This window comes from Rissa tridactyla, chromosome 11 (assembly GCF_028500815.1).
Source record: "Rissa tridactyla isolate bRisTri1 chromosome 11, bRisTri1.patW.cur.20221130, whole genome shotgun sequence".
Lineage (NCBI taxonomy): Eukaryota > Metazoa > Chordata > Aves > Charadriiformes > Laridae > Rissa > Rissa tridactyla.
This window is the reverse complement of record NC_071476.1, coordinates 11,271,182-11,299,068: the sequence shown is the minus strand read 5'-3', so window position 1 is coordinate 11,299,068 and position 27,887 is coordinate 11,271,182. Positions and strand designations below refer to the sequence as shown.

Here is a 27,887-nt window from a genome sequence, read left to right as displayed (position 1 = left end):
GCCTTGTGGAGCAGGTTACTACCGTGTGTGCCTGAGAGACAGACAGTGGTGTGGTACAAGGCCTGCTCCTATTCTGCACTCAGCTCGTTGTTCCTTCCTGCCCAGAAAACAGTTATTTCTCCCTTTTTCACCATCCACCCCACTGCAACAGGACGGTGGCGACCAGAGAGGACAAGGCAGGAGGGGTGCTCTGCAGGCCGCCCCCCCCCAATGCCCACACAAGAGGAAGGGGCAGTGGGGGCCGGCACCCCACACAGTGTGGCAGCCGGGCCGCCCGCCCTCCCGAGCTCCCAACTCTCCTCAGGTCTCCCTCAGCGGGTCCTCACCGCCGTCCTGCCCCGCCACAAGATGGAGCCTGGCCGCAGCCGGGGCAAGCCACGCATGCAACTCGTTTACGTCAACACCTTTGGCTCCCACCGCTGTGGCTCTGTCATCCGCTATGGCAGGGGGTGCCGGCAGGCTGAGGGGGACGAGGCCAGGCCCCCGCTTTCCTGGCCGAGCCCCGCCGGGGGACTGAGGGCTGCCCCGGTACCAGGAGACAAGGCCAGCCCTGGGCCGTCTGCCGCCGGTGGCAGGGCGCAGGCGGTGGGGAGCTGTGGCGTGGTGAAGCCTGTCAGCCACCGCCACGGTACGTGTTGCTGAGCCCCAGGGACCCCTGTGTGGCAGGGCTGAGCCCCCACGATGTCCTCCTCTTCTGGTGGGAAACCGCTTCCCCGCAGCGCGTTGCTGCTACTGTCCCCCTAGAGTCTTCACTTGCAATCAGACTGGGCTCACTGAGGGGCAAACACGATTTTTTTTTGTTAATATGCCCAGTACAGTTGGACTGGGTATTTAGGCAGGAGGTGGAACATGGTGTTAAACTTACATGAGGGAAAAATTTAATATTTTTGCCCCAAACTCTTACAGTGTTGACCTTCAGTGTCTCCATCTTGGAAGGTGAGGTGGCTGCCTGCAGTGCAGCCTTCCCCATCCCTTTCTGTGGGAGCAGTAAGGCCAAAAATAAGCTATATGTCCAACAGGGCTGCTCTGGGTCCCTTCTGCCTCTTCTCAGGAGATTCCTGCCTAACCAGGGAGCCACTGTGCTGCTGGCTCCCTCGTTGCTGTGACAGCCTGAAGATGTTTCTTAAATTGCTTTCTTTGTGTTTGGGACCAAAGAAAGTTGGGATGGGCATGGGTGTGGGTGCCTTTTTTTTATAAAAGCAAACAAAAAAGATTAGGCAGTTTTCCACTGGTTGTGATCTGTTATGAAACATAGTTCTGCTGCACAGGATGAAATGGAGTGAAAATGGAGAACATGACCTGGCTTCTGGAGAAGCAGCCGGGGTGTGAGCTGGAAATGATGGGTGACACACATGGGGTGGTCCTGAATTTTACTAACTTGTTGCTCTTGAGATGTTTTAATTTTCTTGAATTTTTTTCCCTCCTCCTTAAAAGCCATTTTTTTTAAAGATGACAAAGTGAAATGTTAACATTAGTCTGTAATTAAAAGCACCAGTTCTGCTGGATTATTATCCAAGTGATGCCAGCCTGTGGCTCGGAGGCAGCCTGTGACTGTTGGTAATTGGAAGCCTTGCCCCTGTGATGTGGCTGCCTTGGGTAGCTGGTGGTGGGGCTGTGGTGGCCTGGAGGATGCTGGTTTGCTTGAATCCCTGCTGTGGCAGGGGATGAGCCCACGGCTGTGACCACGTTCAGCATCCCCACATAGGTCACCCTTTTGCTGAGCTCAGGCCATCTCCCACCTGTCCAGCAGCTCCCCAGAAAGCCGCTGTGTTCACCCTGCTGGGAACTTACTTGAGTCCTTCCTCCTTGCGGTTATGTGTCTTGAGTCCACAAGATCAACCTGCCCTTCTTGCTTCTGTTTTTCAGTGCTAGCAGAGGTGATTTGTCCAGTTTCTTGCCTCAGTCTACTCACCATTTCCTCTTTGAGCTCAGGCAAAATTTCAGTAGCTGCCATAGCAAGGGGAAAAAGAGGGAATTAAAAGCTATTTTGTATTGCCTAGAAGCCTGTTGTCTTAATTTTTGGTTGCTGTGCAGTTTTGAAATCTGTTTTGTGGAGGGACTCCTACTTTCCCCATGGTTATAATGGAGAAAATAAGCAAGGCGATAGCACGATGAAAGGGCTGATATCCTGTAACCTGCTGGGACCAGAAATAAGTATCCCCCTGGAAGATCTACAGCTTCCTTGGGAATATATTGTATGCTTTCTAAACTCTCTTCCTAGGTGACCTTCGAGAGCCTGACACCTTTGACTTTCCCTTCCCTTCAAGAAATGTTGATAAAGTAATTCAACGAAAGAAGAAAAAGGTATAAAACGTGGGAGCTGAATTAGCTGCCTTTGCATTTGAGAAAAACACTTCCTGCTTGTTCTGTCTATGTGAGAGTGTGAGGGAGATTAAAAGATTGAATTGGTAGTCTGTTACTGAAAACCTTACTTACAGAAAAGAAAAATGGTATTATTTTCCCTCTCTGGAGGCTTTAAAATTCTGGCTCTCATTCAATAAAGCACTTAAGTGTGCGCTTACCTTGAAAAATGAGAGTATGCTGTCGACTTACAGCCTGTGCTGAAATGCTTTGCTGGATTGGGGCCAGGGTGCCGCACACCTTGCTGGGTGAAACCCAGCAAGGAAAATCTCTGCAGCTCCTCTTCCTCTTCTCTTTTAAGCAAAGAAATCCCACAGGTTACAAATAAGTGAAGGCAAGAAACAGAGGTATTAACACCATACTAGTAGCAATAAGAAATTACTTTCTGTTTCACAAATGTATCTCTGTTCCTGTTCAGTAGTTCAACAAATGCTTGAAATTTTAAAAGGCACATTTATTAAAACAGTAACTCATTATGAGATTTTGTAATGTGTGAAGTACAAGTAATCAGCTAGACTGTAATACAGTAATGTCACAGATATTTGATTTAAAACCAGCAAAATACTACTGACTTCAGAGGAATGGCTAATAACATACTATAATATCGCTCTTCTAGTACATTAAAGAGTCTTCAAAAAGAATGAGGAATATGTATTATGTTTTAGCAATAAATGTCCATGAGAAAGGAATTATCTTTAGATTTAAACTAGTTTCACGGATGGGGTCCAGCAAAAGTCATAACGTTAGCATGTTAACAGCCATTTATATTGGTGAGGCTGCCTCTCTGAATGCCTTTGTCAACAGTTCCAGTTTAATATTTTCACTGCACAAGTTTGAAATGTGCCCACTATAGATGGAGCTTTATGCCTCTAAAATAAGCATCATCAATGTCTATAAAAGAGTTTAATATGGATTTGCTATGAAATAGGCAAGGCCATTGCTATTCTGGAATCTCAGCATGGTGTCTGATTTATGCTGCTGTTGAGGGATTACATGGGAAAGCTTTTGCTCCTGGAAAAAATAAGCAATCTTTTTTTTTCCCCCCATTTTGGATGACTTTGAAGAGAGTTTAATGACTCTACACACATTTTCGTAAGGTCTTCTTATCTAGAAGGGCACTTCACAAGGCCTGGATAAACACAAGTTCTAGGCAAGAAAGGAGGAGGATATCTCATGTGGAAAATCATGGAGTAATTTTTGGATTTTGACTTTTAAATAGAGGTGATTCTTCCAGTATATCCCACATATATATCCCTCCTCCCCAGTCCTCAACAAAAAACCAGTTGGACTTCATAGTAATGCTGGAGAATTCAAAGTTCTGCCCTATAGATGTTTTAATGCAAACTTCTTATACACTTCACTGAGAAAGTTCAATTTTATCTTTCAGTCCAAAGTCTGGCTTAAGGTTTGGAAAGTAATTTCAAAAATGCTTAAAGAAAATGAAAAGTTCAGAAGTCGACTCTTGACTTGCAGTCAGTTTAATGGAGAAGGTAAGCAATAAACTGATAATGTTTTATTTTACTAGAGAAAACAAATTATTAATGCAAATGCTTTGACTTAAGATTTCTAGGTTTAAGGTCCATTCAGCTGTTTGTTTTGGTTTTACAACTCACAAATTATGGAATTTGTTGCATACTTTAGACGCTTCTAGCCATATTTGAAAAACCCTTGTGTTTCATTGAGGGTCTTACATATATTAATTTGGAGGAAGGATGGCAGAAATGTTTGCTGCAGTCTAACATTAAAGGCACGAACATAAAAAATCTGCCAGTTTTTCTGAACACATGAAATATGTAAACTATTATTCACAGGTCGGTCTAAGGCAGTACTTGTATGAATAATAATTTATTTTTTCACATAGGAAAACAGTGGTTGATTTCATACAGACAATAAATAAATTAGATGCTCCCCAAAGGTAGCTGTAACACAATTTAACATAACTATCGAACACGTTCTCACACTGTGCCCTGAATACAGCTATTTCATTACTGGAAAATGACTTGGGAATTAAAACTGGTGCTCTGCATTGAGACAACTTCAATTAGAGACATTGCAGTTGCTGCACAATTTAAGATAATACAGTGTATGCTTACAAATGTAATTGTAATTTCTGGCCTCGCAGTCTGATGAGTTTTTAGGAAAAAGAATATGCTAATCCATGAAGAGTTACTAGACAAGCTAAAAAATGGTATATTCACTTGCAGCACTTCTGCTTAGCTTGCATTTGTGTTGATGGAAGTTTTCTACAGGTAGACATGTTAGGGTATATACCAAAATGTACGTCCATTGTTGCCAGTATCTTATTTTTGTAAAGTGCTGTATGTTGCATATTGATTAGATTTCCACATACATGACAAGAAATCACTCCCTCCAGATTTCCTTCATGAGAATAAAAGAAGTGCAATTCTTGTTCAGAACAGAAATCTGTCTACCCCAACGGACGTTCCCTGCAAGCTGCAGTGGGTGTTACTGGAATAATATAAGAAATTCCACAATATGCTGCAACAATGTATTTCGCAATCATTCTGCAAATAATTCTGCATTATATAGAAGAGCTCTTCTTCTGTTTGCTTTAAAACCAATTCCTGATTCAATTTGTTATAATGAGATGCTGGGTATTAATTATGTGCTATTCATATTCTTTATACCAGTCATGATTCCATTGGCCTCCGTCATATTTCCATTTAGTTCTCTCTCAAGTGAGAAGTTCCAGTCTACTAAATCTCTCCTCATATTGAAACTGTTTCCTGGCTCTAATAATCCTTATTCTCTTATCTTTGTCATCAATTAAAAAGCTATCATCTACTCTATACGGTGCATAGTTCATCCATATTATTGCTCATTTGTTTGTGGTAATTAGAGTAATTATTTGCAACTGTAGCACTATATCTGACTCATGTATAAGCGTATATCTGACTCACTGTATAAGTGAGCACCTGTGAAAGAGACAAGTTCCCCAGGGTTGGGCGTGGGTACCCTTCCTGCTGAGCTCATCTGCTCCTGCTAGCCAGGAGAGGTTTGGCAGAGGGGGGTGCGTGTCTTTCATAGGGCTTTTTCCTCTTTTTAACACCTGTTGCAGAAGCCATTGTAATACTCTGCTTCTCTATCTAATCTAAAGGTTTTAATCTAGCAGCTTCCACGTACTTTCTCCTGCAGTTTAGATTATTGCAGAAGTTTTTGTGCACAGCTATTAATGTATATGTAGGACTTAGCAGTCACTAAAGGAAAAAAAAAAGTCTTCCAGGACTTCTGTTTGCTTGCTTTTAAGGAAAAGGTACACAAGAGACAAGGAAAAATACTTAATATGTGATTGCCTCCAAAAGTCAAGTTATTGTAAAAAAGCCAAGAATTCTGCTGATACAAAAGGTCTCCTAAGTGGATTTATCATCTCATCAAAATGGCTGCTAATCCGCTTTTCAGTTTGTTATGGATATGCAATGTGCTGCTTTGTCAAGCTTGTATTTATGGACATTTCCTTTTCAGATACTCATTTCTTTTTGTCATCTGGAGGGAGAACATTATCTTTATATATAATTTCCAGTGACTTAAAAAAAAAATCGAAAACCCAACCAACCAACCAAACCTCTCACCTCGCCAAAACTTAATCTATCCTTAATTGTAATTGTACCTCGCTTTTCAGGAGCTTTAATTGAGAATCTACTATTAAGCTCTATTTAGGTGAAACCCATCAATTCTAATACTTTCTTTCTAATTAGCAGATTTTGCACAACATCAAATCAAGGAGATAAGTCCCCTATTCATGTGAATTTTTCATTAAACAAGAAGCAAATGGAATAATTCTAGCAGACATTTAGATATGGATCAACAAATCTGAATAAACTGGGTTCATTTTTATCTTTTTTTTTTTGCTAGATTAATAAAGCCAAAAAATTAATGCTGCATTTTATTGCCTCTATAAATAGTTTTCTTGAGAGAACAAAAATCTACTTGAATTCTAATGCTACCTAGTTAATCCTTGGAATGCTGCAATTAAGATTAGATTCGGTGTGACTGAAAATGACAATGTACCTCCCCATAATATTCTCCCACAGGCAATGATCTGAACCAAAGTTCACAGAATGAGGCATCCTACCTGGACAGGGTATGTATGCAGTCCATTAATTGCCAAGCAAGCTTAAATGGTAAAACAAAACAATCATATTAAAAAGACGCACAGATATTTTTTTTTTATTAGTTTCTTATTAATAAGTACTGATTGTATACTTCGGTATTACTGACATGGGGCTCAAATGTTTTTCAATATTTCAGTCATGTTTGGGAAGCAGAGGAGCTCTGTCCTCAGCAGGAAGCGCTGTGTGCATTGCCAAGGCTGGGAGGTGGAATTTGTCTTTTTATTGAGTTAAATCCTTCTGTGGTGGCATAAAGTAAAACCTGAAGAATCTGAATAGAGTCTGTGTCACACTTTATAGCTGACTTTTTTTATATGAAAGAATGCAGCACTTCACTATTTTGTCATCTTTTTTTTTTTTTTCCCCCTAGGAGGAGTCCATCTTTGGCTGGGTATAGGAAGAAAATAAAGGAAGATTCAACCCAAAAGAACATATAAAAGTAGTGAGTGGTTTATTTTGATCTAGTTCTTACTGAAGTTGGTGGCAAGACTGCAAGAGATTTCAGTGAACACAGGTTCTTTGTTTGGCATATGTGCTTCTACTGTTTAACAGGTTTGTTTTTTACAGTGGCTCAAACAGCTCTGTTGCGAGATATTTATTTCAAGTCATTAAGTCTAGTGTTTCACTTAGCTATTAGTTTTTCGAAAGCTTTTTAATGATCATAATATTGTGACAGTTTGCTTGCAAAAGAATAGAGATACACATTTAGCGTTGACTCTGTATTTATATCTATTTTTTTGTAGCTTGTCAGAATCATAAACAAACACAAATTCAGTAAGGCAGAACTCCACACAAGATATAAAGAAACACTTTTTTTTTTACTGATTTGAATAAATTTGACTTTATTATATTAAAATAATACACAATTACCCTTCTGTTCATTCATCCATTTATACATGAATCTCAGCAAGTATTTTGAATATGAAACCAGGTAAATGTATTCTGTCTTACCGTTCATCGTGAAGCACATAATGATATCATCATAATCAGAAGGTATTGTTTATCTAGTTGACTTCAATAACATGATATAATATTCCTCTGTTTTGGAGTTTCATACTTGAACTCTTGGTTGACTGTTAAACCCTTTTAAACTAGTAAATTGAGTAAATGGAACATGAAGACTGCACAAAAATAGTATGTATGTGGATTTCATCTCTGCAGATAAAACATTCACCTGTCACAAGTGGACGCCCTTGGTTTCAATAAAAGGATTGTTTTCTCATTGCATAATGTCTTAGTGTTTGCAGATATAATGACTGGAATGTCAGCGTGTTGAGCTTTAATAACATGCTAGTGATTGTGTCATTAAGCAGCAAAGCATTTGTAAGGGTTTAATCTGTTTTCTTAATAGTAAAACTGCAAGCATATAACTGGAATGTGCCTTTTTGATGACAGCTCTGGCATCAAGGTTCTTTTCTGATTTGTGGTTGAGTAATATTCCGATTTTACTTAAAATAGTTGACATTTCAGCTTGGAAAAGGAAGTGAGAAAGCAAAGTATTCAATCAAGATGTGATCATTTTTATGGCAGAGCAAAAATGTCATAGTTCTTTGGTATTTTCAAAATACATGTTTGGAGTCACACTTTTCTTGGTGGGTTTTTGGGGTTTTTTTGGCACTAAGGGAGGTGATCAGCCCATTCCCACAGTTCTATCAACTAAATGGTTGCATGGACAGTATTTAGTTTATAATCCTGGATTGGAAATTGTAGAGTTGTTGCTCTAATGTTTCTTTTCTTGTAAATTACGGCTGCAGTTGGTACCGTTACTGCCACAGACTGAAGGGGCCCTGGAAACAAAGCTTTTCTTATGGGTGCATAATTGCTACTTTTACAGGATAGATGAGATACATTAACCTAAATCTCCGAATGAAATTCAGCCAACTCATTAAGATTCTTTGGATAAACATAGACCTTTGTCAGTGGCACTATGCTAAATCATTTTACAAGGAAGAAATTTTAAAAGATAAATATGGCCCTAGATCATCCCTATCCATATACCTCTTACAATCTGAAAAGTCTGTACAGGTTGTTTGTCAGTAGCTGCCAGGGCTATCTAATAGCATTTTACCTGTGTGCTGCAGCCACTTCGTATGTGTAAATGACCAGAAGGTGCAAGGGACGACTCTGACCCTGTAAAATAGATTTGGCCTTTTGTTGGTACAGGTGTGGGGAATGGAGGGGTGGGAGCTCCCCCTTTGCGTGTTCAGGGACCAGTGAGGTGTGATAGTTTAGCCCCAGCGCTGCCTAGCTTCAGCGGCTTTGCTGGATTTTGTGGGGACACAGGGTAGCCTGGGCTTGCATGCTGTGCTGCTCCGTTTTCACTCAGGTGTGATTTGAGGGGAAGGCCTACCCAGCATTGACTTTGCCATATGTCTTTATACTTGCTAACATCCTGCTAACCAAAAGAAAGAAACCACTGCTACCTGTTTTATTAATCCCAGCAAATCTGTCTTCTTGTTTGCTTGTCTTAGCCCTTGTCCAACATGCCTCTGTTCTGCCTTTGCTTCACTTCCAACAATAGTTTGAAAGGGATCTTATAGTTCAAATCACTTCAGGCCAGAACAGCTAATGCAGTGGGGCAAAAAGATATATGCTGATTTAAGTTCAATTTCTAGCTCTTTGGGTGATGAAGTCTAGCTGATTAACGTAGGGACCAGATTTCAAACGTACTGTTGTGAACAAGGGTGGTGAGAGCAGCCAAGCTGCTGAAAATAGAGTCTGGAGAAAAACCTAGTTCAATATATACAAACCAGACCAGCTGACACATACACTATCACCATCCACTCAGACCCCTATAGTAATGTATTCTTTTCTTTTTTTTTCTTCATATGACCATTTAAGTGTAAAATGCAGAAGAGGAAGTAATTGCTGTGTTGCATTAAAATATGCTTATATGATCCAAGTAAGTAAAATCTTCAACAAGAAAGAAAACGGGTTGGCTTATACAGGAAAAGCTTTATTTAAACCCTCTTTGTTAAAAGGAGTCAGAAATAAATAAGGGCATTAGATCATATAAGACTGAGATTCAAAAAAACAACTGACCCTCCTCTGAAGTCCTTAATCATCACTGCAGAACCAAACACAAGTGTCATACCATCCTGCTGTGGTTCCTGGGAAGCAGTGTTGTTCTTTCACATTCTTCACAATGCATATCAGTTACCTGAAGTTTTTAATAACAAATCTCACTTGGAGTGTGAACCAAAGCAGATGTGCAAGTACAGAGGTCACGCTTTGTCTTTGCTTTGCCTTGTTCTCAGTACGTGATTTACCTTTCTACAGAAAACAAAAAGTCTAGCTTATTCTAAAAGTTCAAAAATTTTTCATCTCAACCCTATGAACAGTTGCCAAGAGATCTGAGGAGGTACCGTGCGGTATAGAGGTGGGAGGGAGCAGCCGGGGCACACAGAGTAACAGAAGGCATTGCTGCTGAATTCCTATTATCTGTAAATAATCGTGCCAGCCGCTTCTCTCAAGATCTTACAGTTGGTCTGAACAAGTGTTCTTTTGCACTGTGTTTTCATAAATACAAATGACTCTATATGAAGGTAAGCAATGGAGGGTAAGGCCTTTGGTTTTTATATTGCTATTCCATGCAAGTTAGAGATTTATTGGCAAAACAAAGCTTAGCTGGAAAGAGCACATCTGCTGGGCCTGAAATGTTTTGATTGAAGTTTATCCCAGTCAGTGAGTTCTTGCCACATTGAGCTCCCCTGCTTCCTGGAGCACTTTCTGGCAGGTCAGCCCAGAAAACACAGCCTCCTCTGTCCAGTGGTACCGAGGACTGTCCAGGGCTTGGGGGCTTTAAACTCCAGCCAGTGGTCTTGGGCTACTGCTTCCAACCCTCTGTAAAGCTAAAAGCAAGAAAATCCTGGGAGCTTGAACTCCACTTTGATTTCCATGTGTGGAAGCGCCAAGAGGCTTGGCTGAAGCGGGACTGCCGGAGCTCCTGCACTCCCTGATGTAGAGCTGTGACTTTGGGCAGACTTCCCAGGGTAGTCCTCAGCATCAAGGCTGCACTGGAGCCAGAGGGTCTTGGGTGCTCCCACAGCTACTGCGCAGAGCTGGCTTTCGCAGATGCTGCCGCAACTGCCAGAGACCATGTCACTGATCAGCCACAGGCTTGGGAACTTGGGAACTGTGTTTTGCAAGTGTTTTGATGTTTCTGAGGTGACCTTTCTGGGAATTTCCAGTTTGTGGGCATTTTCAAAAGAGTTTGTTTCCTGCTTGATTTGGACCAAAGCCACCGATTCAGATAAAATCCCATTTCCTGCAAACTGGAGGCTTGGCTTGCCAGGCGGCTCTTCTGCTCGTGCCCCATCTGCTCTTGTGTTGTGATGAATCGGATTCCTCTGTCCTAACGGCGGAGGTTCTGCAGTCCCATGGCCTGTGAGGTTATCATAACTTGACCATTACAATGTAATCAATCACCAGGGTTAATAATATTTCATTGTTGATTCCTTCCATTAAAAGATTTCAGGTCTCAAGCAAAACTTGAAAACAGGATACGGAGTTTCTAACATGGTCAGATTTTGGGAAAGTATAAGGTGACCTTTGTCTTCACTGAACATTTACATCCAGTAAATGTCTTTGTCTTTAGGGCCCTCTCTGGTAGTCAATGTTCACGTTTTAACTTCAAAGCTTCTAATACAATTTTGCATGGACTCTGACTAAAGAATAGCCTTCAGCAGGCAGTTCAATTCTGGTTGGGTTTTTTGGGGGGGAGAAGTGACTGAAAGCAAATTTGGGGCATATGTGACATTTTGTGCGTGCAGTATGCCCTTAAATATAAAGCAAAAAAAGATGCAACTTTGATTTATAGCTCTTGTAAATAATTCTCAGTGACACGGGCACGTTTGTGTATTATGTATATTTTTCATTGCATAAGCACTTATATAACTATGATGATAGGAATTTGCATAAAAAACAAAGCAGCCATACTTTGATGAGTTTAACTTTATAGGCTTTCCAGCAAATCAAAGTAGCTGGGGAACCTATAATTTAAATGGAAGCTTACTTCATGAGGAAAAGAGCAAAATTTATTGAAGTATGTTAATGCCACCACAAATTTTTAGTAAATATTCACGGGAAGCTGCTCACTTGTTAGTGACAGCATCACGGCCATCCGATCTGATGCAGAAAAATTCATGTTTGAAAGTTTCTGCCTGCCTGGTAGCTAGTGAAAAAATCAATATGTGTAGCTGCAGTTTCATTTTGTTAGAAACAAAAGATATGGAGGCCCCTAAGGAAAAAGGGAGTGTGTCTTGATCCAGAGAGAGACTGAACAGAATACCTCCTGGAAGATGCTGAGTACTTTCACCTCCTGTTGACTGTGGCTCCTCTTAGAATGGGCTCCGTTGCGTCTTCTGTGCTGTATGTACGGAGCATATTAATGAGAGGCTCTCTTCGTCTTTCTCTAAATTGTGAACCCATGTGTGTCTCATCCGAGTGGTTCAGCTGAACTGCGGATGTCGCTGGGCTGCTTGTGAACATGTCTGATTTGCGTAGTCTCCCTGAGATCATGACTAGAATACGTTCTTGCTGTGAATGTGTGAAATTTATTGCACGCCTGGCATTCCTGCGTAGACAAGGAATGGAGGCAGATTAAAAGAGCTGTGCAGGAAAGTTCACTTAAGCACTGACAAATGTTCCTTCTCTTTCCGAATCTTTGTGATCTCTTATATTTTGAAATGAATAATAAATTTACATGGCTTTTTTTCCTGTTCTGCTGTATGCTTATTTTCTTGTTCCTAATGTGTGTGTGACAGGAAACCAGTGGCGCCGATGTAATTCTGTATAATGGATAAGTTCCTCCATAGCAATGACTACGAGCAGTTAACCCCAACTTAAAATGTACATGATTACTTTTTACACCTCTTGGTATTTTAAATTCCTTTAACTACATAGAGGGGAAAAATTCTTGAGTATGGTGTTAATTTGTCTGTGGAGTGATGTCCCAACGAAAAGAACAGAAGTGCCCTCCTTGCTTGACTCTGTTGGCCTAGACTGAGCAAAACAAGGGGGGATGAGCAGTAAGGAGCAGTTTGGAGCATGGAAGGCGACACAGAGACTTGTAACCTCTTTTGTAACCTCTTTTGTAACCTCTACAGGACTGCGGTTCATTCAGGCAAGGATTTTAGTGGTAATAGTCCCATATTTTGGGTTTAGGTGAGATTTTTTTTCCCGTGTTGATGTGCTCTGTCTAGGTGTTACTTTCCATCCACGTCATGGTGTTTTCTCCAGGAAAACACAGATCTGAATTCTGACCGTATATATTTGTTAAGTCACAGTGCTGAGATCAGGGATGGAGTTGGTTTAAACCATCTCCTGAACTTGTGTACTGGTTTTTATTGCTGTTTTAAACTATCTTTGAAAGGAATTAATGTGAATGTTTGAGAACAAACCCGATCTTTTGGTAGCAGAGTCTGAGGTGGCTGATGTTCCTCCTAAGATTGCCCTACCTTGACTGCCTTGCCTGGTCTGACTTCCTGAGACTTTGTCCTCACTTTGTGCCTTCAAGTGTTGTAGTTTCTCTTCTTAGTGATTTCTACTGCCTGTTCACATGTTTTCAAATACTTTCATTGAAAGCCTGATCCCAGGTTTTCAATATATGAAAACAGATAAATATAAGGTTACTTAGAATAATGAACAAGAATACCGTAAGGAGAAATGCATGGAGTGCAGGAAATATATTTTTGTGGACAGAGACAATAAGCATGAGAATTTCATAGATCAAGGAGCAAGTAAGTAAAATAACATTCATTAACATTGAAGAGAAGTTGATTTCTATGTTCAGGCTTGAAGTTGTTACAGGTTGAACTACTCTGTGACTGACTTTTTTTTTTTTTTTTACAAGCTGCAGAATTTACAATACAGTGAAATGTTATGCCCAAGCCCTATTACAAATATTATGCCTCTTAACGACAGCCAATAATCTTCAGTGTAAACTGATAATGAAAACAGTAATTCTGCTCTGATTTGTTTAACTGGAAATAGAAAATAATATATTGTGGGAGTCTTATTAAAAGAATAAAAAGAGGCATATATTTTTGTTGACAGAAGAAATAGATTGTTTATTCCTCTGGAGACTCATGTTGCTCATATTGCTGCTTTGTCTTATTGCCAGTCACTGATCTGCTCTGTGTGGGTGGAAATGTCAGACTTTGCATTTGTGCCATAGGAAAATCTGTATGTTACTCTTTGATTTGCCATATTCTGATGGTTTTGCTTTAACGTTGTCCCAAGAGAATGTTCTCTTTTAGGATCTTGCTAACTTTAGGCATCCATTTTTTTCCATAAAGCATCCTGCTATGTAAATCTATACCCGATAGTTTGTCTGTTTGTGAAATCATTTTGCAAAGAGGTATTTTCAAACTGGAATGGGGCATACTGACCTTGGGGAGGGACTCTTTATTAGGGAGTGTAGCGATAGGACGAGGGGTAACGGTTTTAAACTGAAAGAGGGGAGATTTAGAGTAGATATCAGGAAGAAATTTTTCACTGTGAGGGTGGTGAGCCCCTGGCCCAGGTTGCCTGGAGAAGCTGTGGCTGCCCCATCCCTGGAGGTGTTCAAGGCCAGGTTGGACGGGGCTTGGAGCAGCCTGGTGTGGTGGGAGGTGTCCCTGCCCAGGGCAGGCGGTTGGAACTAGATGATCTTTAAGGTCCCTTCCAACCTGAACCATTCCATGATTCTATGACCTTAAGTAGTTACAAGGCTAGTTCATTCAGTCTCATGGGGGAAATGGAAGTTACTGGATGTAATGCCGAGGAGGCCATTGAGGGATTCAACATCTCTCTGCACATCTCCCTCCACCACACTGCCAAAATTCTCAGATGGTGCCACTGAAAGATGTGCAAAATATGTTTCTACCCTGAAAAGTCATAAGGTAAAAGACGCATCTGCTCACTTATAGCAGGTTCTCACTGCCAGTACTCACAACTAAAAGTCTGCTAGTGGAAAAGTGGCTCTAACTGCCAGTGCTGGCAATGTTGAGCTGCGTTCTCTGGGTTATATGGAATATCTCCAGCAGAGTTTAGTTCTGTTTAGTTATCAGTAGATTTGCAGCTACATGAAAGGTATTTTACAGTGGTAGTAATGCACAAGAAGGAATAGGTTTCACCTCATTGCCCCTTAGCTATGTTACTCTGAAGAGTATTCAAGTATAACCAACAAAAGTTAATATATTAAACTCTGCGAGCATATCAGGGTGCTCAAGTGAGCAGACACACTGAGCAAGCAGATAACCTTATTTGCAACCTTATTTTTCATTGTGTAACCACACTTTCCATGGGTTTGCACAAGCGATTCTGGAGATTTAACATCAGTGTGTTCATGAAGTGTTGCTTAAGACATTCTCTGAAGTCAGAGGATCTGCCTAGGTGTTGTTAAGGTAGTATTTTGGCAGGATATTAGTTCCTAATGTGGATATGCATGAGAATGATTTGGTTTTCAGATCACAGAATGCATTTGCAAGCTATGAAGGACATCACTTTGCTTTTCAATGAAGAGCTCTCATGTCCCTTGGTAATTACCAGACAGAGGTGGAAAACCACAATGCCATTTCTATAGCGTTACAATGCAATGTTTCCTTTGCACTTTTTAATAATATTTCCTAGTGCCTCAGTTCAAAATAGCCATTTTACTGCCAGAGGAGCTAGAGTAATTCAAATGTGTGCATTCAGCGGAAGATAACTATAGAGTCTGTCAGTCTCGTTGGATGGTCAAATCACTTCAGGTGATTTAATCTGTAATATATTGAAAGCTGGGAAAGAGTTGCTGCAATTGCACTTTCTTGCTTGGAGCACCTGCCATACAGGGAGAGGCTGACAGAGGCTGACAGAGTTGGGACTGTTCAGCCTGGAGAAGGTTCAGGGGGCTCAGAGCCAGACTCTTCTCAGTTGTGCCCAGTGACAGGACAAAGGACAATGGGCCAAAACTGAAACAGAGAGGAAATGCCATGTAAACATGAGAAAAACTGTTTTACTATGAGGGTGGCTGAACACTGGAACGGGTTTCCCAGAGCACTTGTGATGTCTCCATCCTTGGAGATACTAAAAACCCAACTGGACATGGCCCTGAGCAACCTGCTCTTGCTGTCCTTTCTTTATGCAGGAGGGGTGGACTGGGTGGTCTCCAGAGGTTCCTGCCAGCCTCATTGATGCTGGACATGAAAGAAAAGAAATACTGGCCTGGTCCAGTGCCCCTTAGGACCAGAAGGGTTCTGCTCAGGATTTGGAGAGCGGGCAATGCCTGGGACAAGACTGGACTTCTGTCATAATTTGAAAAGTATGTGCTTTCGGATTTTCTTACAACCTCCACATTTTGAAGGCCCTAATTATCATCCTGAGCTGAACTATCACAGTGACATTCATATCTGTGCAGAGCCTGAGCAAAGGACTTTGCAGGGTTTATAACTTGCTGTACATTTGCACAGATCCTAGTCCAGATTGGCATTGACGGTTGATTTCTGATATTACTACAATATTAAATCATTATATTGTAGTAATTTCATCAATAATCTTTAGTGAGTGATTTTATGTGCTTCTCCAGACTGATAGAGCGTAAATCCTACCGCCTCTCAGCACTTCTGCTCTAGGCATTGTCCTGCCATACTGTGAACAAGCTCATACCAAGCGCTTTCACATGCCCTGCCAAAGTATGGCTTTAAATGAATTTTCTCAAGTGAGTTCTAAAAGCCTTTATTATGGAAACAGTTCACGCCTTTTGGGAGTATATTTAGGTCTTGCAAAAGATGCCAAGTTGCAAGCTCAGGAGGCAAATTCTATATTTATAAACAAATCAGGCTAAAGTCATCCCAAAGTATCCTCTGTCTCCATGCAAAAGCACTTCAGCCTCATCCTGCAGGGCTGGTGATTTCAGGGCTGCTGGCAGGTGGGAACACATTTGCTGGCAGCCCAGCCTGGTGCTTTGTGGCAGCACCTGACACCGTGGTGGTGACATGTCACCAGGCTGGTGTTGGCGATGTGGTTTCTGGGAACAGGAGGAGAGTCCCGTGCAAAGTCCAGCAGGGCCAGTGGCTTGTTCCTGTCCTGCTGTTCCAGTACGTGTGTGGGCACCACGGGGCAGTGACTGACCTTGTGCAAAGCCCTGGTGAGGGACACAATGGTCAAGGTCAATGTGGGCCCAAGGGGGGTATGGGGCGGCCGCTTGACCCAGCGGCAGCACCAGTCATGGAATCATAGAATGGTTTGTGTTGGAAGGGACCTTAAGGATCATCCAGTTCCAATCCCCTGCCCTGGGCAGGGACACCTCCCACCAGACCAGGTCACTCAGAGCCCCATCCAGCCTGGTCTTGAACACCTCCAGGGATGGGGCAGCCACAGCTTCTCTGGGCAACCTGGGCCAGTGTCTCACCACCCTCATAGTGAAAAATTTCTTCCTGGTATCTAATCTAAGTCTACCTTGTTTTGAAGGGCAGACGTTACCCCTCATCTTCTCAATACATACCCTTGTAAACAGTCCCTCCCCAGCTCTCCTGGAGCCCCTTGAGGGACTGGAAGGGGCTCCAAGGTCTCCCCGGAGCCTTCTCTTCTCCAGGCTGAACCCTGACAACTCTCTCAGCCTGTCCTCACAGCAGAGGGGCTCCAGCCCTCCCAGCATCTCCGAGGCCTCCTCTGGCCCCGCTCCATGAGGACTCCAGAGCCAGACGCAGGACTCCAGGTGGGGTCTCCCCAGTCCTGTCTCCTTGCGGCACCACAGCCGCCCGGGGACCCCCTCCACCCCCAGGCCCTCTCTGTGACACCGTTGGGTGTCACCGCTTGCACGTGGCTCTCTCTGACCCTTATGCCGGCACGACCCATTCCCGCGGCTGCCCCCCTGCTCCCTCCAGCCCCATCCGCCCCCACCCCGCCTCCGCGGCCGGCGCCGCGCTCGGCCTGCAGGGGGCGCCCCCGCCCGCCTTGCTCGGCGGGGACGCCAGGGGGTGCCCGAGGCCGCGCGGCGGCGCGCGGGGCGTGCGCGCGAGGCGAAGGGGGGCGGAAGGGGGGGGGGGGGCGAGAGTGTGTGTGTGGCGGCGGGGGGGAGTGGGGGGGGGAGCTGCCGCCCGCGCCCGCCCTCAGTCGCGCTTGCGGAGCCGCAGCCGAGCGCAGGGCGCAGCGCTGTCCCTTCAGCACCGCCGGGGACCGTTAACGGAAACCTCTCGCCGCCCCCCCGCACGCCGCGGCCTCCGCCTTCCCCCGACCCCCCCCGCCGCAGCGCCCGGGCCGAGCCGCCGACAGTGACCGCCTGCTTTGCAGTAAGTAGGGGCTCGGGGGCGGCGGGACGGTGACCGCAGCCCCCCCCGCCAGTATTTCCCCCCTCCTTTCCTGCGGCGCGACCCCCCCTGAGGAACTGAGAGGAGAGGACCCCCAAGTCCCCCAGGGTGTGGGGTTGGCAAGGAAGGGTGTCTCTACCCTCCCAGGGGGCTGCACAAAAAATTGGGGGGGGGGGTGGCAGGCAAAAGCGACCCCCCGTGAGCGTGTGGGGATGTTTCCGTGGTGGTGGGTTTGGGGCGTTGGTGTGTGGGGAGCCGCTCCCTTTGGGGTGACGGCAGGGATTTTTGAGGGGTTTTCATGGGGTGTCGGCATACGGCAGGATGAAATGCTTGTGTGTGAAGTCAAGTCGCGGTGCGGTATGCGGCGTGACTAGAAACCTGGGGGCAAAAGCCCAGTTAGGTGATTTTCTGAGCCCAACCCAGCAGGGCAAGGCAAGAATCCTCCCCGCTACCCAGGTGACATTGGCCATCTCGCTGGTTTTAGGTCTGGAAAGCAAGGTCCAAGAATGGTGAAGCTGGGGAGTAATTTGAACGACAAGAACAGCAAACAACCATCCAACGAAGATGGTTTTCAGACAGTTCCTTTGATCACGCCCTTGGAAGTAAATCACCTGCAGTTCCCGGCTCCGGAAAAGGTAAAACAAAAAAAAATCGAATGGCGCTCCTGCATGATTCCGCACACGTACATGCCCCGTGGTTTTCAGTGCCTTGGTGACTTATTGGTCTGTGATGATACAAACTGTGGCATAGTGTTTATTCGATAAATAAAAAGGGGTTATCTTTCATAGTGTGTTTATCTGTTTTAACACGGCAAATAAACACGCAATGGTCCCCCAACTCCTTCCCTCCGCAACAAAGCCCTAAATATGCCTTCACAAATACAACTGGAAAAGGCTTAGTGTGTTTCTCATGCAAGTGCTGGAGAAACTGAGGAGCGGTTTACCATGCGTCATTGTTGTTATCAGTAAGATTAATTGCCTGCAGTGAGAGTAACGTGATAACTCTTCTGAAATAAGCAGCTATTTTAATTATCTCGGTGAAGGTTTGTTTTGTTCCTCGTGGCTTTGTAGAGCTTATTTGGACATTGATGATGCTGATATCTCTCAAGAGAGCGGCTGAGTTCCCCCATGCTTGGGGTGGTGATGGAGCAACCCAAGGGTTTGTTCCCCCGCTTGGCTCCATCCAGGGGACAGCTTTGTCCCCTGCCCACTCAACTCTCTCAGAACTGAATGCAGCACTAAAATGTTCAGAAATGTGCCTCGGCAATTGGCTGTGGTTTGGTGGTTGGGGTTTTTAGATGCAGTATGTACTAGGAAATCTTTTGTTTGTACCGATGCGGTGACGATGTGTATTGATATAACCTGGTGAGGACATGATGAGACCGTAAAAATTCATATGCCCCAACAGTCCTTACAAAAACAAAGCCTGTCTGCAATGTAGTTCCCAGATACCACAGAGATGGAGCCAACTCACCCGAAAGTATAGACAGAATGATTAGATCTCCCAGGATAATGGAATAATAGTAAAATTAACACTGGTGATTATTGAACATATATCCTGTTTTTACTGTAGTACAAAATGAATTTTCTGTAAATACATTAGTAGAACATGATGATGGATGTAATAAAACTGCCTAGATAGACAAACTATGTTTATGTTATGATAGAGCTGAGTCAACTGTCTTGACATCCTGGGAATGAGAGCCATGCCAGACAAAGGAGCTAGTTTCGTTCTCCATGTGCCTCGTGGCAATCAGGAGCAACTTTGCTGCATTCAAGATAGTTACACTTCCATGAATTGCTGTGAATGAGAGGCTAAACCAGCCCTTATCTATGACTGATAAATAAGATTAAGAAAATAATTCAGGCAAAGCAGTATGGTTTATCATAAACGTCTGAAAAGCTGAGAGGAAACTACATATGTGTCAATGTAGCTCATTTGATGCTGGTACAAATGGCTTATTGAGCTCACCCAGTGTCACACGACGTGAAACTTAAATGGCTTATGTATCAGGTGAGACATAGATAGCCTAACAAAAATCCTTTCAGGCTAATAAAGCGGTAATGAATGTTCTCACGACCACCACGTTCCAATTGCCTGTTGGTGAACAAACACTGGAGTGTATTGGTCTGGTGTGATTCCTTGCTGATTTTTCTGTTTAAACATGCCTACATCAATAATTCACATGTTGTTAGGTTACATTACCTTCATTAGCATACATTACTGTCAATGCATCTACTGACATCCATATTTTTCTTTGCTGGAAGAGTGGGATGGATCTCCGGGAGTGCTATGCATGATTCAGAACTCATTAGAGTCAACGGTATTGATTTCTGCAGGCGGCGGTTCAGCTTCTGTGTGCAGTAGGCCTGGAGTTAACGGGGACTGGAGATCCCTTCACAAGAAGGAGAGGTTGTTTATGATAAAAGCAAAATAATTCACAGTCTGTTTCCTCTGCTCTTTGTAGAACAGATTCTGTTGGGGTGAGTTCACCCTGGGGCAGAGGGTCTGTTCAAAGACCTGCTAATAAGGAGTTGAGCCTCAGGTGAAAAGCTGGGGCAAAGGTTAAGTGAGAGGGCGAAATTTCAGCTTTGTACTTAGGGAAGCAAAGCTGCTACTGAATTCGGTCAGACTGTGAGCCTGAGGAAGAGGAGACAGGGATTTCAGGTCTTTCAGAGTGTATTTTTGTTTGGACTTGCCTCGCAGTCAGGAGGCGGGGTTGACAAAAAAAAACCTAAAATTGATTTGACATTTTCTCGATGTATTGCTAAAACCTGCCAGCAGTTGATTTTGAGCTTGGGCGAGTGAGAATGTAAGCCAAGGCACATCCCTGCCTCTCGCATGGGATGCTGCATAAATGACGGGAGCCAAACCGGGTTTGGTGTTGGGGTCAGCGGGCAACAGCTCAGAAGAGTTTTTTGCTCACTCGTTTTCCTCAACGCAATCCCACTGCTGCTCCCTGGTAACCACAAGGAGGCAATGCCCTGCTCCCTGCCTGCCCCGGCTGCTGCCAGTCCATCGCCTGTGCCACTGCAACAGTGATCTGGTGTGCCCTGGCATTTTCCTGTAAGTGAAATCTAGAAAAAAAAAGGGGGGGGGGGGGCGGAATTTTACGCTTTTAAATACTCCCTTTTCTGAGCTTCTCTTCACCATTAGAGGGTATCTTCATTTAAGACAACACGAGCTCTCAGCCTGGATCTAACCTTGGGTCTGGGACAATCCAGCGTGCATCTCGCTTCAGTCTGTCTGGTAAAGGAGTGATAAACGAGTGGTAAGGTAGTAGTCCGGGCTTTGGCCAAGAGTATACTAGGTCTGTGCGGGGCAGCCCAACTGCTGTTATTGCCAGTGTGCAATAATGCCGTTTCCTGGCGTATGTGTATTGCATGGCAAAGGTTTTCAAGCTCTGTTAATTTATAGGCTTTCTCCAGTTGAGTCTTAGACACCTGCATGCAAGTTGAAGAAAACCAAAGCTGTTGTTTGTCAGTATACTCACCTTTGCAGATCCTTAAAAGCCTGAAAATTATATTTTAAGGGCTTTAAATACCTGATTTTTCTTAATTTTAAGGATTTTTTGTAACTAGATCACTTGAGAGTCACTCTAAGTGACTCCCAGCATTAACGTCTGTAGGTGTTTCACCCTAGCTTCATCTCTTTCAAAGTGTTTTCTGTGTCTGGCCCCCCTTTCAGAGAAAGGGTAAAAAGAAAGAATATAAAAATGAGGCTTTTGCTCATGTGCTGTAATCCCTGAAGCCCATCTCTTTTCAGATAGTTCCTTGATTATAAGAAATCACACGGGGGGTGACAGGGCGAAACACCTTCTTAAAGGTATGCTTAAACTTACTGGCTGTCCTTCTGGGGATGCTTTCCTAACAGGCTTGTTTTTCAAAGTGCTGTGAGGTTAGCAGCTCCCTCTGACTTCCGCTTCGATGCTGTTGGAAAAATCCAGCCAGGAATTCAGCGGGCTTGAATTTGGCAACCTTTTTTTAAAAATTATTGGCCACTAGATTGACTATTTCTTTTGCCACCAAACGAGGATGTCCCCTCCCAAGGTTCGTGCTGTTCCTCTTGCAGGATCAGCATTCTCGTTGTTCTGTCAGCAGTTGAATGGCTGCAAGGGGAGAAATGTACCCGGGACAGTAATTTCTCCCCTAGGGTGCAAAGTCTGCTGTGTATTTATATTTATTGACTATCTTCAAGCATTTCCCTTGCCCCCTGTTCTCTTGCTGAGGTGGCATTTGCAGAAGGCAGAGACCGATGCTCTTAAATCATTTTTTTTGCGTGGCCTTTTTGCTGAAATCCATCTATGAAACAGGAATAATAGCCATCACCGGTGACAACCCCCTGACCTGGCTTTTTATGTCTCTAAATTTAATTTCTTCTGTATTCAAAAAGCAAAAAAAGAAGCCTTTTTTCTTTTAGGACCAAAGGGGAAAAAGCGAGCTGTTCACTTGTTTTCCTAGGCGTAGACAAAGTGCTTTGGCTGTAATTGTTACGTGTCTCTGCAATGATAATGCTGAAAGATATGCAGCTTTTCAGGGACCATACTGTTTCAGTGAAATCTGAAATGGGACCAACAACCGGGGACCCCTTGGTCTTATAGGCTCGCTTCAGTATAATCCAGCAGGAAATGCCTCTGTTCTGGCAGTAAAAATCCTAATTTTACATAACACAAAAGTGTATGAAAGCTATTGTCAGGGTTGAAAAAAACATCCGGCATCTCTTTTGTGGGGAAAGCTGCAGAAGGCTTATCATGTGGTCCATTGTTCTTTATTTTGAATGCATCTGGAGGCTTGAGAAATCATTTCTCTGGTGACAAATTCCTGCCATCCAACCCAAGAAAGAAAAAAATAGATCTAACTGCTCTCTTCAAATGCTTTTCCCATCCCCTGCCTCTCTCCCTCCCTGGCCGCACCCCTGAATGTCCGAGGCCACGCGCTTACACAGACTAATCAAGAGTTCCTGAAAATCCGCAGGGTCCCTTGTGTTCACAGCCTGTCCCTATTGCTTTAACAGAAAATAACGTTTTGTCCCGGCCAGCTGAGCAGGCATAATTAATAGTACGCTGGATGAGTGCTTTTGTACCTGGGGGACTACTGGCAGCTCTGTCCTGAAGCGCTGATGTCAGCCTGCCCTCTGCGAAGCCCAGCAGCACACGGCGGCTGAAGGCACATGCCGTCAGGGCGCCGGGGAGATGGTTTTGGGGTGCTGCATCTCGCGGTGGGGCCAGAGGCCGCTCAGCCTTCCCTGACACCAGCTGATGGGGGCAGCCGGCTGTGCTGCTGCGCACGCTGGTGGTGTGTTTGGTGGGAAGGAGCAAATGGCAGGAGGAGGGACGGGGCAGGGCTAGTAATTGTGGCCGTTGAAGGAAGGATGAGTAAAAGGGAGGAGGAGGATGCAAAGGGAAAGAAAGCGTGAATAAAAGAAAGGAGGGGAATAAAAAGAGAGCATTGCAAATAGGAAGGAACGGGCAGGCTGTCTTGCCTTTCCCCGTCCTTTGCTTTCTCCACTTGGGATACTCTGCCTCATCCTCACAAGTACCAAAGTCTGAGCCTTCCTCTCATGTGACATTTGTCCCCCTTTGCACTGTGCAAATCCATTTGTCCTCTAAATGTGTGTTTGAATGTAAACACCGCCTCTGCTCATTAAGCTGTAATAAGTATTTGCAGCAACGCTCACTCTGGCCGTGCAGTGTTTCTGGAGTAACCTTTTTGATTTTGTTTGCATGTCTCGGACAGCCCTGAGGTTCTTGGCAGCTCATGCTCCTCTTCTTTGGATACAGCTGCTGCCGGGCTATCCTTCCCCTGTGGCACGCCGAAGCCCCTGTGCATGGCCGGTCCGCTGGCGTCGGGGCTGTGCTGCCGTCCCAGCCTGCGCTCGCTGCCTTCGCGGGCACCTGGGGAGCGTTCAGGTGCCTCACTTGCATACAGATAATGTGTTGCTGCTGCAGCTCTGGAGTATGGGAAGTCTCAGGATTTATATACCCTGTACAGAAATTTCTCGCCTTAACTGCACCGCTATCGATATCTGAATTAGGTTGTTTAAAGCTAGCTCATGTCCGTTTTCGTGAGCCCCATTGCCTCTCTTAAACCCAGTTACGTCTGCACTGCAATTCCTAGAGCTGCATTCTGCAGAAACAGCAGAAATGGACACAGGAAAAGTGTGTTAGGGTATGGATGTTTGGCTTAAGCCTCTTGCAATCTGTTCTTTATTCCAACATGAAAACCCATTGTTGCAGGTGGAAGTTATTTCAGCAAGACTGTGATGTGGACCCCGCGTACCAGTTACTCACTGGTCTGGAGAGTAAGACTGGGCAGGATTCTTGACTAGTGTAAATCAATGTAGTTTAGATGAAATCAATGGAGCTCTGCTGATTTACCCTGGCCAATTTACCATCACTACAGCTGAGTGATTGATTCTTTTGTCTGCTTTGCTATACCCTCTCCTCGCTGAACCTACTGAAATCAGCTTTTGTCACCCCTTCACAGCCTCCTGTGGGTTCCTGATGGTTCTGGTCACCTAGCGATTTGTAGGGAGACTTAGCTGAGTAATTTCCAGGCTCCCTTTGTGCTTGTGAGCTATGCCTTTCCCTTCTCAGCGGCTTTCAGCTCCCAATGCAGCCTTTGCATTTTGTACTGCCTTTCATCGGTGATGCCAGGGCTGATTACATTTGCTGTCTTTGTCCTTTTGTGATGTTCCTTGTGCCTGGAATATCCTCCTGGCACTGATTCAGGAGACCACTTTTTTCTACCACCCTCTGTGAAACTCATTTCCAGCACAACATCCATTAGACGAGCTGATACAGGGGGAAAAAAAAGCAGTGTTTCTACTGACTGTGGCTTTCTCCATTGACTATGGATTTGATCCCCGGGCATCCTTTTTTTTTTTTTTTTTTAACCTTCTTTTTGCTGCTTGTTATTTCAGGCATTCCATGTATTCAAATAGTGGCTAGGATGCCATGGGGACTACCATTACCCACATTCCAAATGCCAATTTTAATATTAATCTCTGAGAAATCTGCCTGCTGAGATGTGTTCATCCTGTCGATTTGGAAGCATAGCTGCCTCTCCCATGGGATGGGACATAGTCATAATTACTTGGGAAAGTTTTTAAAGACCTAATTGTCTAAAAATCTGGGAATTTGCAGCATGGTGATTGCCAGGTAATCTCAGATTACTAGTCCATCCAGTCGAACATGTCCTGTTTTTAGCAGTAGCCAGTGCAAGGGCCAGAAGGAGGTACAGGAGACACTGCAGTAGGCATGGAGCTGCTCACGTCTACGAATGTTTCATCCTAAGCCTGCAGACAAAGAAATTGTTTTAAGCCTTAAAACATGATTTTTCCATCTCTTTTCCTATACTCCTTTACTGCTAAGTATTTTAACTTCAGCTTCTGTTGGCAATGTGCACATCTCATTTGCTCTTTGAAGCTGGCTGTGTGTGAGGATTAGAGTGCGTACGTCACTGGAGAATTTTGTGTGTGAGCAGGTGGTGAATTTTAGCCATCCCTTGGCTTGTAGCACTGAAGCATAGAAACCGACTCAGTCACAGCAGATTTAGTGCCAAGCCAGGGGGTCACCGTTGTACTATCATCATCAGTAACCGGGACAGCATGCTACAGCTGGGACTTGGTCTAAGGTCTGTCTCAGCTGTTGGTGCTCAGTTGGGTGATGAAGGCAAAGGAAACCACCATGTCGGTGCCAGTGATGGGTTTACATTTTCTGTTCTCTCTCTGCAAGGGACAAAGGCAGGCATGTCCTTGGAAGCCAAGAGTCCCATGTTCATTTAAAAGTGAGCATGACTAATCCACATGGCAACTGATGGGTGTGTTACCACCATTTTGTGGGCCTACAAAGCCCAGCTTTGAACCTGGAGGAAACCTTTCCCCTTGGTAGGAGAAACACATTTTGTTTATCTCTTCTGTCAATCTGAAAGCCACTCAGAGTGAGAGACTCTTCATTATTAATAATCCCGGGAAGTAGTATTTTAAATTTTTATGGTTTGCACTTTGCAGCACCTGAACCACAATATATTACATGCACCGTGGCAGTGAAGTGGGAATTACGGCAGGGCTGCATGTCCTTTTCCAAATGAATAATTTAAAGTTTTCACAATGCCAGTTATGTTAAATATTATTACTCATTTCTTCAGGGAAAACCACAGAGCTCAAACGCAAATATAAAGTGGCAATAAATGATGTTACATTTAGCCAGTCTGAGACAAGACTCAGAATTCATATCAGTTCATTTTCTGAAACACTTACTTCATCCCATTGCAGGAAAATCCTTTTTAAGGTTCCATGCTTAATGTGATATTTTTCCATTTGTCACATTTCATATCTACTCTGCTCCTTCCTCCTGAAAATAAATGCTTTTAATATAGTCCACTTGGTTAGAAGCTTGCTTTCTTTTTCTTTCAGCATCCAAAATCTCTAGATTTCCCAGCACTCTCCTACTGTTTACTTTCTCAAGGTTGTTGATGATGGATTTCCTGCTGGTGTACGCAGACTCTCATCTGTTGTTTCTCACCTCAGCACACCTATAATTTCCCAAAGCATCACTACAGAGAAGAAGCCTGGTCCTGCATTCATTAAAGCTGAGGAAAGGTTTCCTATTGATTCTAGTGGTGTCACTACCATTAAGCCTAGAATAATAAGTGCATTTAGGTTCAGGACTCTATAAATGTATTCGCAAACAGCATCATTAGAAAAATCTTGCTGGTGTGGAGCAGCATGATAGATATGGCTTGCTGTCCTGTTGTGTTTGGGTTTTTATAACTTTCACAGGCCATTCTCTATAGACTGCTACTGAGCTCTTGCAGAAAAGCATCTGAGGGCTTGGAATGAGGAATCCGAAGATGCAAGAAGAGAATAGAAAGGAAAAACTTTTCAAGGCATGGAGAGTGTTATAACATCTGCTAACCCAGGATGATTGAGGACAACAATTCTGCAGAGAGCTGCCATTTTCCATAGAGCGTCTGACTTCCTACCCATCCCAGCTATATCTCTTGCCAGCCCCTAATTCCAAAAATGTTACATTTATATGGAGGATGTGGTGGAGCTACTATTATCACTCCGTTAATGAAAACCCAAGGAAACACGGTGCGCTGTAAGTAGCATCGAGCCATGGTCTGTCTTCCTGACTCAACCACCAGTTGCTGGTGTGACTCAGTACATTACTAAGCTGGTCTTTTTTCTCTTTTTTTTTTTTTTTTCCTTCTCCTCCATCAGTAATGTGGGGATACTGGGGTCATGCTGGTATGTAATGCGCTTTGAGCGGTCTTGCTGAAGGTTGCCACTGGAGCCCTGCGCATCGGTATTATAGCTGGGAAGGTGACTGAAGCCAGCTTAAGCTCTGATCTGGCCAAAGCGCTTAAATGCACGCTCAACTTTAAATATGTGACTAATCCTGCTGTTGTTAATAGGACTACTCACATGCTTAAGTGCTTCTCTGAATTGGAAGTTAATGAGTTCAAATGCTAGATAAACTTAGTTTTGGAGGAAGCTGCAAGGACTGGCAGTGTGGATTCCCATAATTAGACGTGTCTTTTTGCTGCTCCACAGAAGCCCTTTTCTGTTTTCTTTTATTCTTACAATCAGTCTGCAAACTTCAGCTGGGAAGCAACTTTCAGAGAACAATTTTGTTTTGGATGTAAAATGAAGGAAGTCCTAGGTAATTTATTTGTGTCCCCTTTATTGCATCTGTCATAAACAGCACAGCCTCTCTGCAGTTTAAAGGTGGGGGGTCTCTGGGAAATAGTGTGAAAACTTTAAGAATAGCAGCAACATAATCCGCAGGGAGATCCCCTGAGCTGGTATTCTTCTAGCCTTCGTCCACAGCACTGACTTTAAAGTGCTATAGATAGGCGGGACTGAGCTGGCAGGGAGGTTGCTTTCTTTGTTGGACAATCACAATGTACAGAGTGAGGCACAGACATAAGCTGGTGCTGAATCAGGGCCTTGATAATGAGACACAAAGGTTGACAAGTGCCCAAAAAAGTTCAAATGGTGTTTATCCAGCAATCGCAAAGGCTCAGACAATCCAAAAAGCTGATGGGACTGTTCTTGCTTTTTAATATTAATTCGCAGGTGTGCCTGTTGCTTCATGAGAGGAGGAAGGATGATGATGATG

General features: G+C 43.9%; 2 protein-coding genes across 2 annotated transcripts in view; both read left to right on the top strand.

Annotated features, from left to right (window-relative positions):
- Positions 1–348: 348 nt before the first annotated feature.
- Positions 349–7,673, top strand: C11H5orf47 (chromosome 11 C5orf47 homolog). The gene is made up of 5 exons (XM_054217376.1): positions 349–628; positions 2,222–2,304; positions 3,749–3,851; positions 6,414–6,463; positions 6,862–7,673. The coding sequence occupies exons 1-5, from the start codon at positions 349–351 to the stop codon at positions 6,886–6,888; spliced, it is 543 nt and encodes a 180-aa protein (XP_054073351.1). The 3' UTR covers positions 6,889–7,673.
- Positions 7,674–17,542: 9,869 nt separating this feature from the next.
- The window catches only part of NSG2 (neuronal vesicle trafficking associated 2), a 37,764-nt gene continuing 27,419 nt past the window's right edge, over positions 17,543–27,887 (top strand). The window contains exons 1-2 of the mRNA XM_054217896.1: positions 17,543–17,743; positions 18,246–18,396. Of these exons, the coding sequence (XP_054073871.1) occupies positions 18,268–18,396 (129 nt within the window). The 5' untranslated portion in view covers positions 17,543–17,743; positions 18,246–18,267. The remainder of the gene's footprint in view (positions 17,744–18,245; positions 18,397–27,887) is intronic.

Excerpts from the sequence above, each read along its gene's own strand:
- C11H5orf47 (XM_054217376.1), top strand. The coding sequence starts at position 349 with ATGGAGCCTGGCCGCAGCCGGGGCAAGCCACGCATGCAACTCGTTTAC. Across the intron at positions 629-2,221 it reads GCCTGTCAGCCACCGCCACG|GTGACCTTCGAGAGCCTGAC; the intron begins GTACGTGTTGCT and ends CTCTCTTCCTAG. Across the intron at positions 3,852-6,413 it reads CAGTCAGTTTAATGGAGAAG|GCAATGATCTGAACCAAAGT; the intron begins GTAAGCAATAAA and ends ATTCTCCCACAG.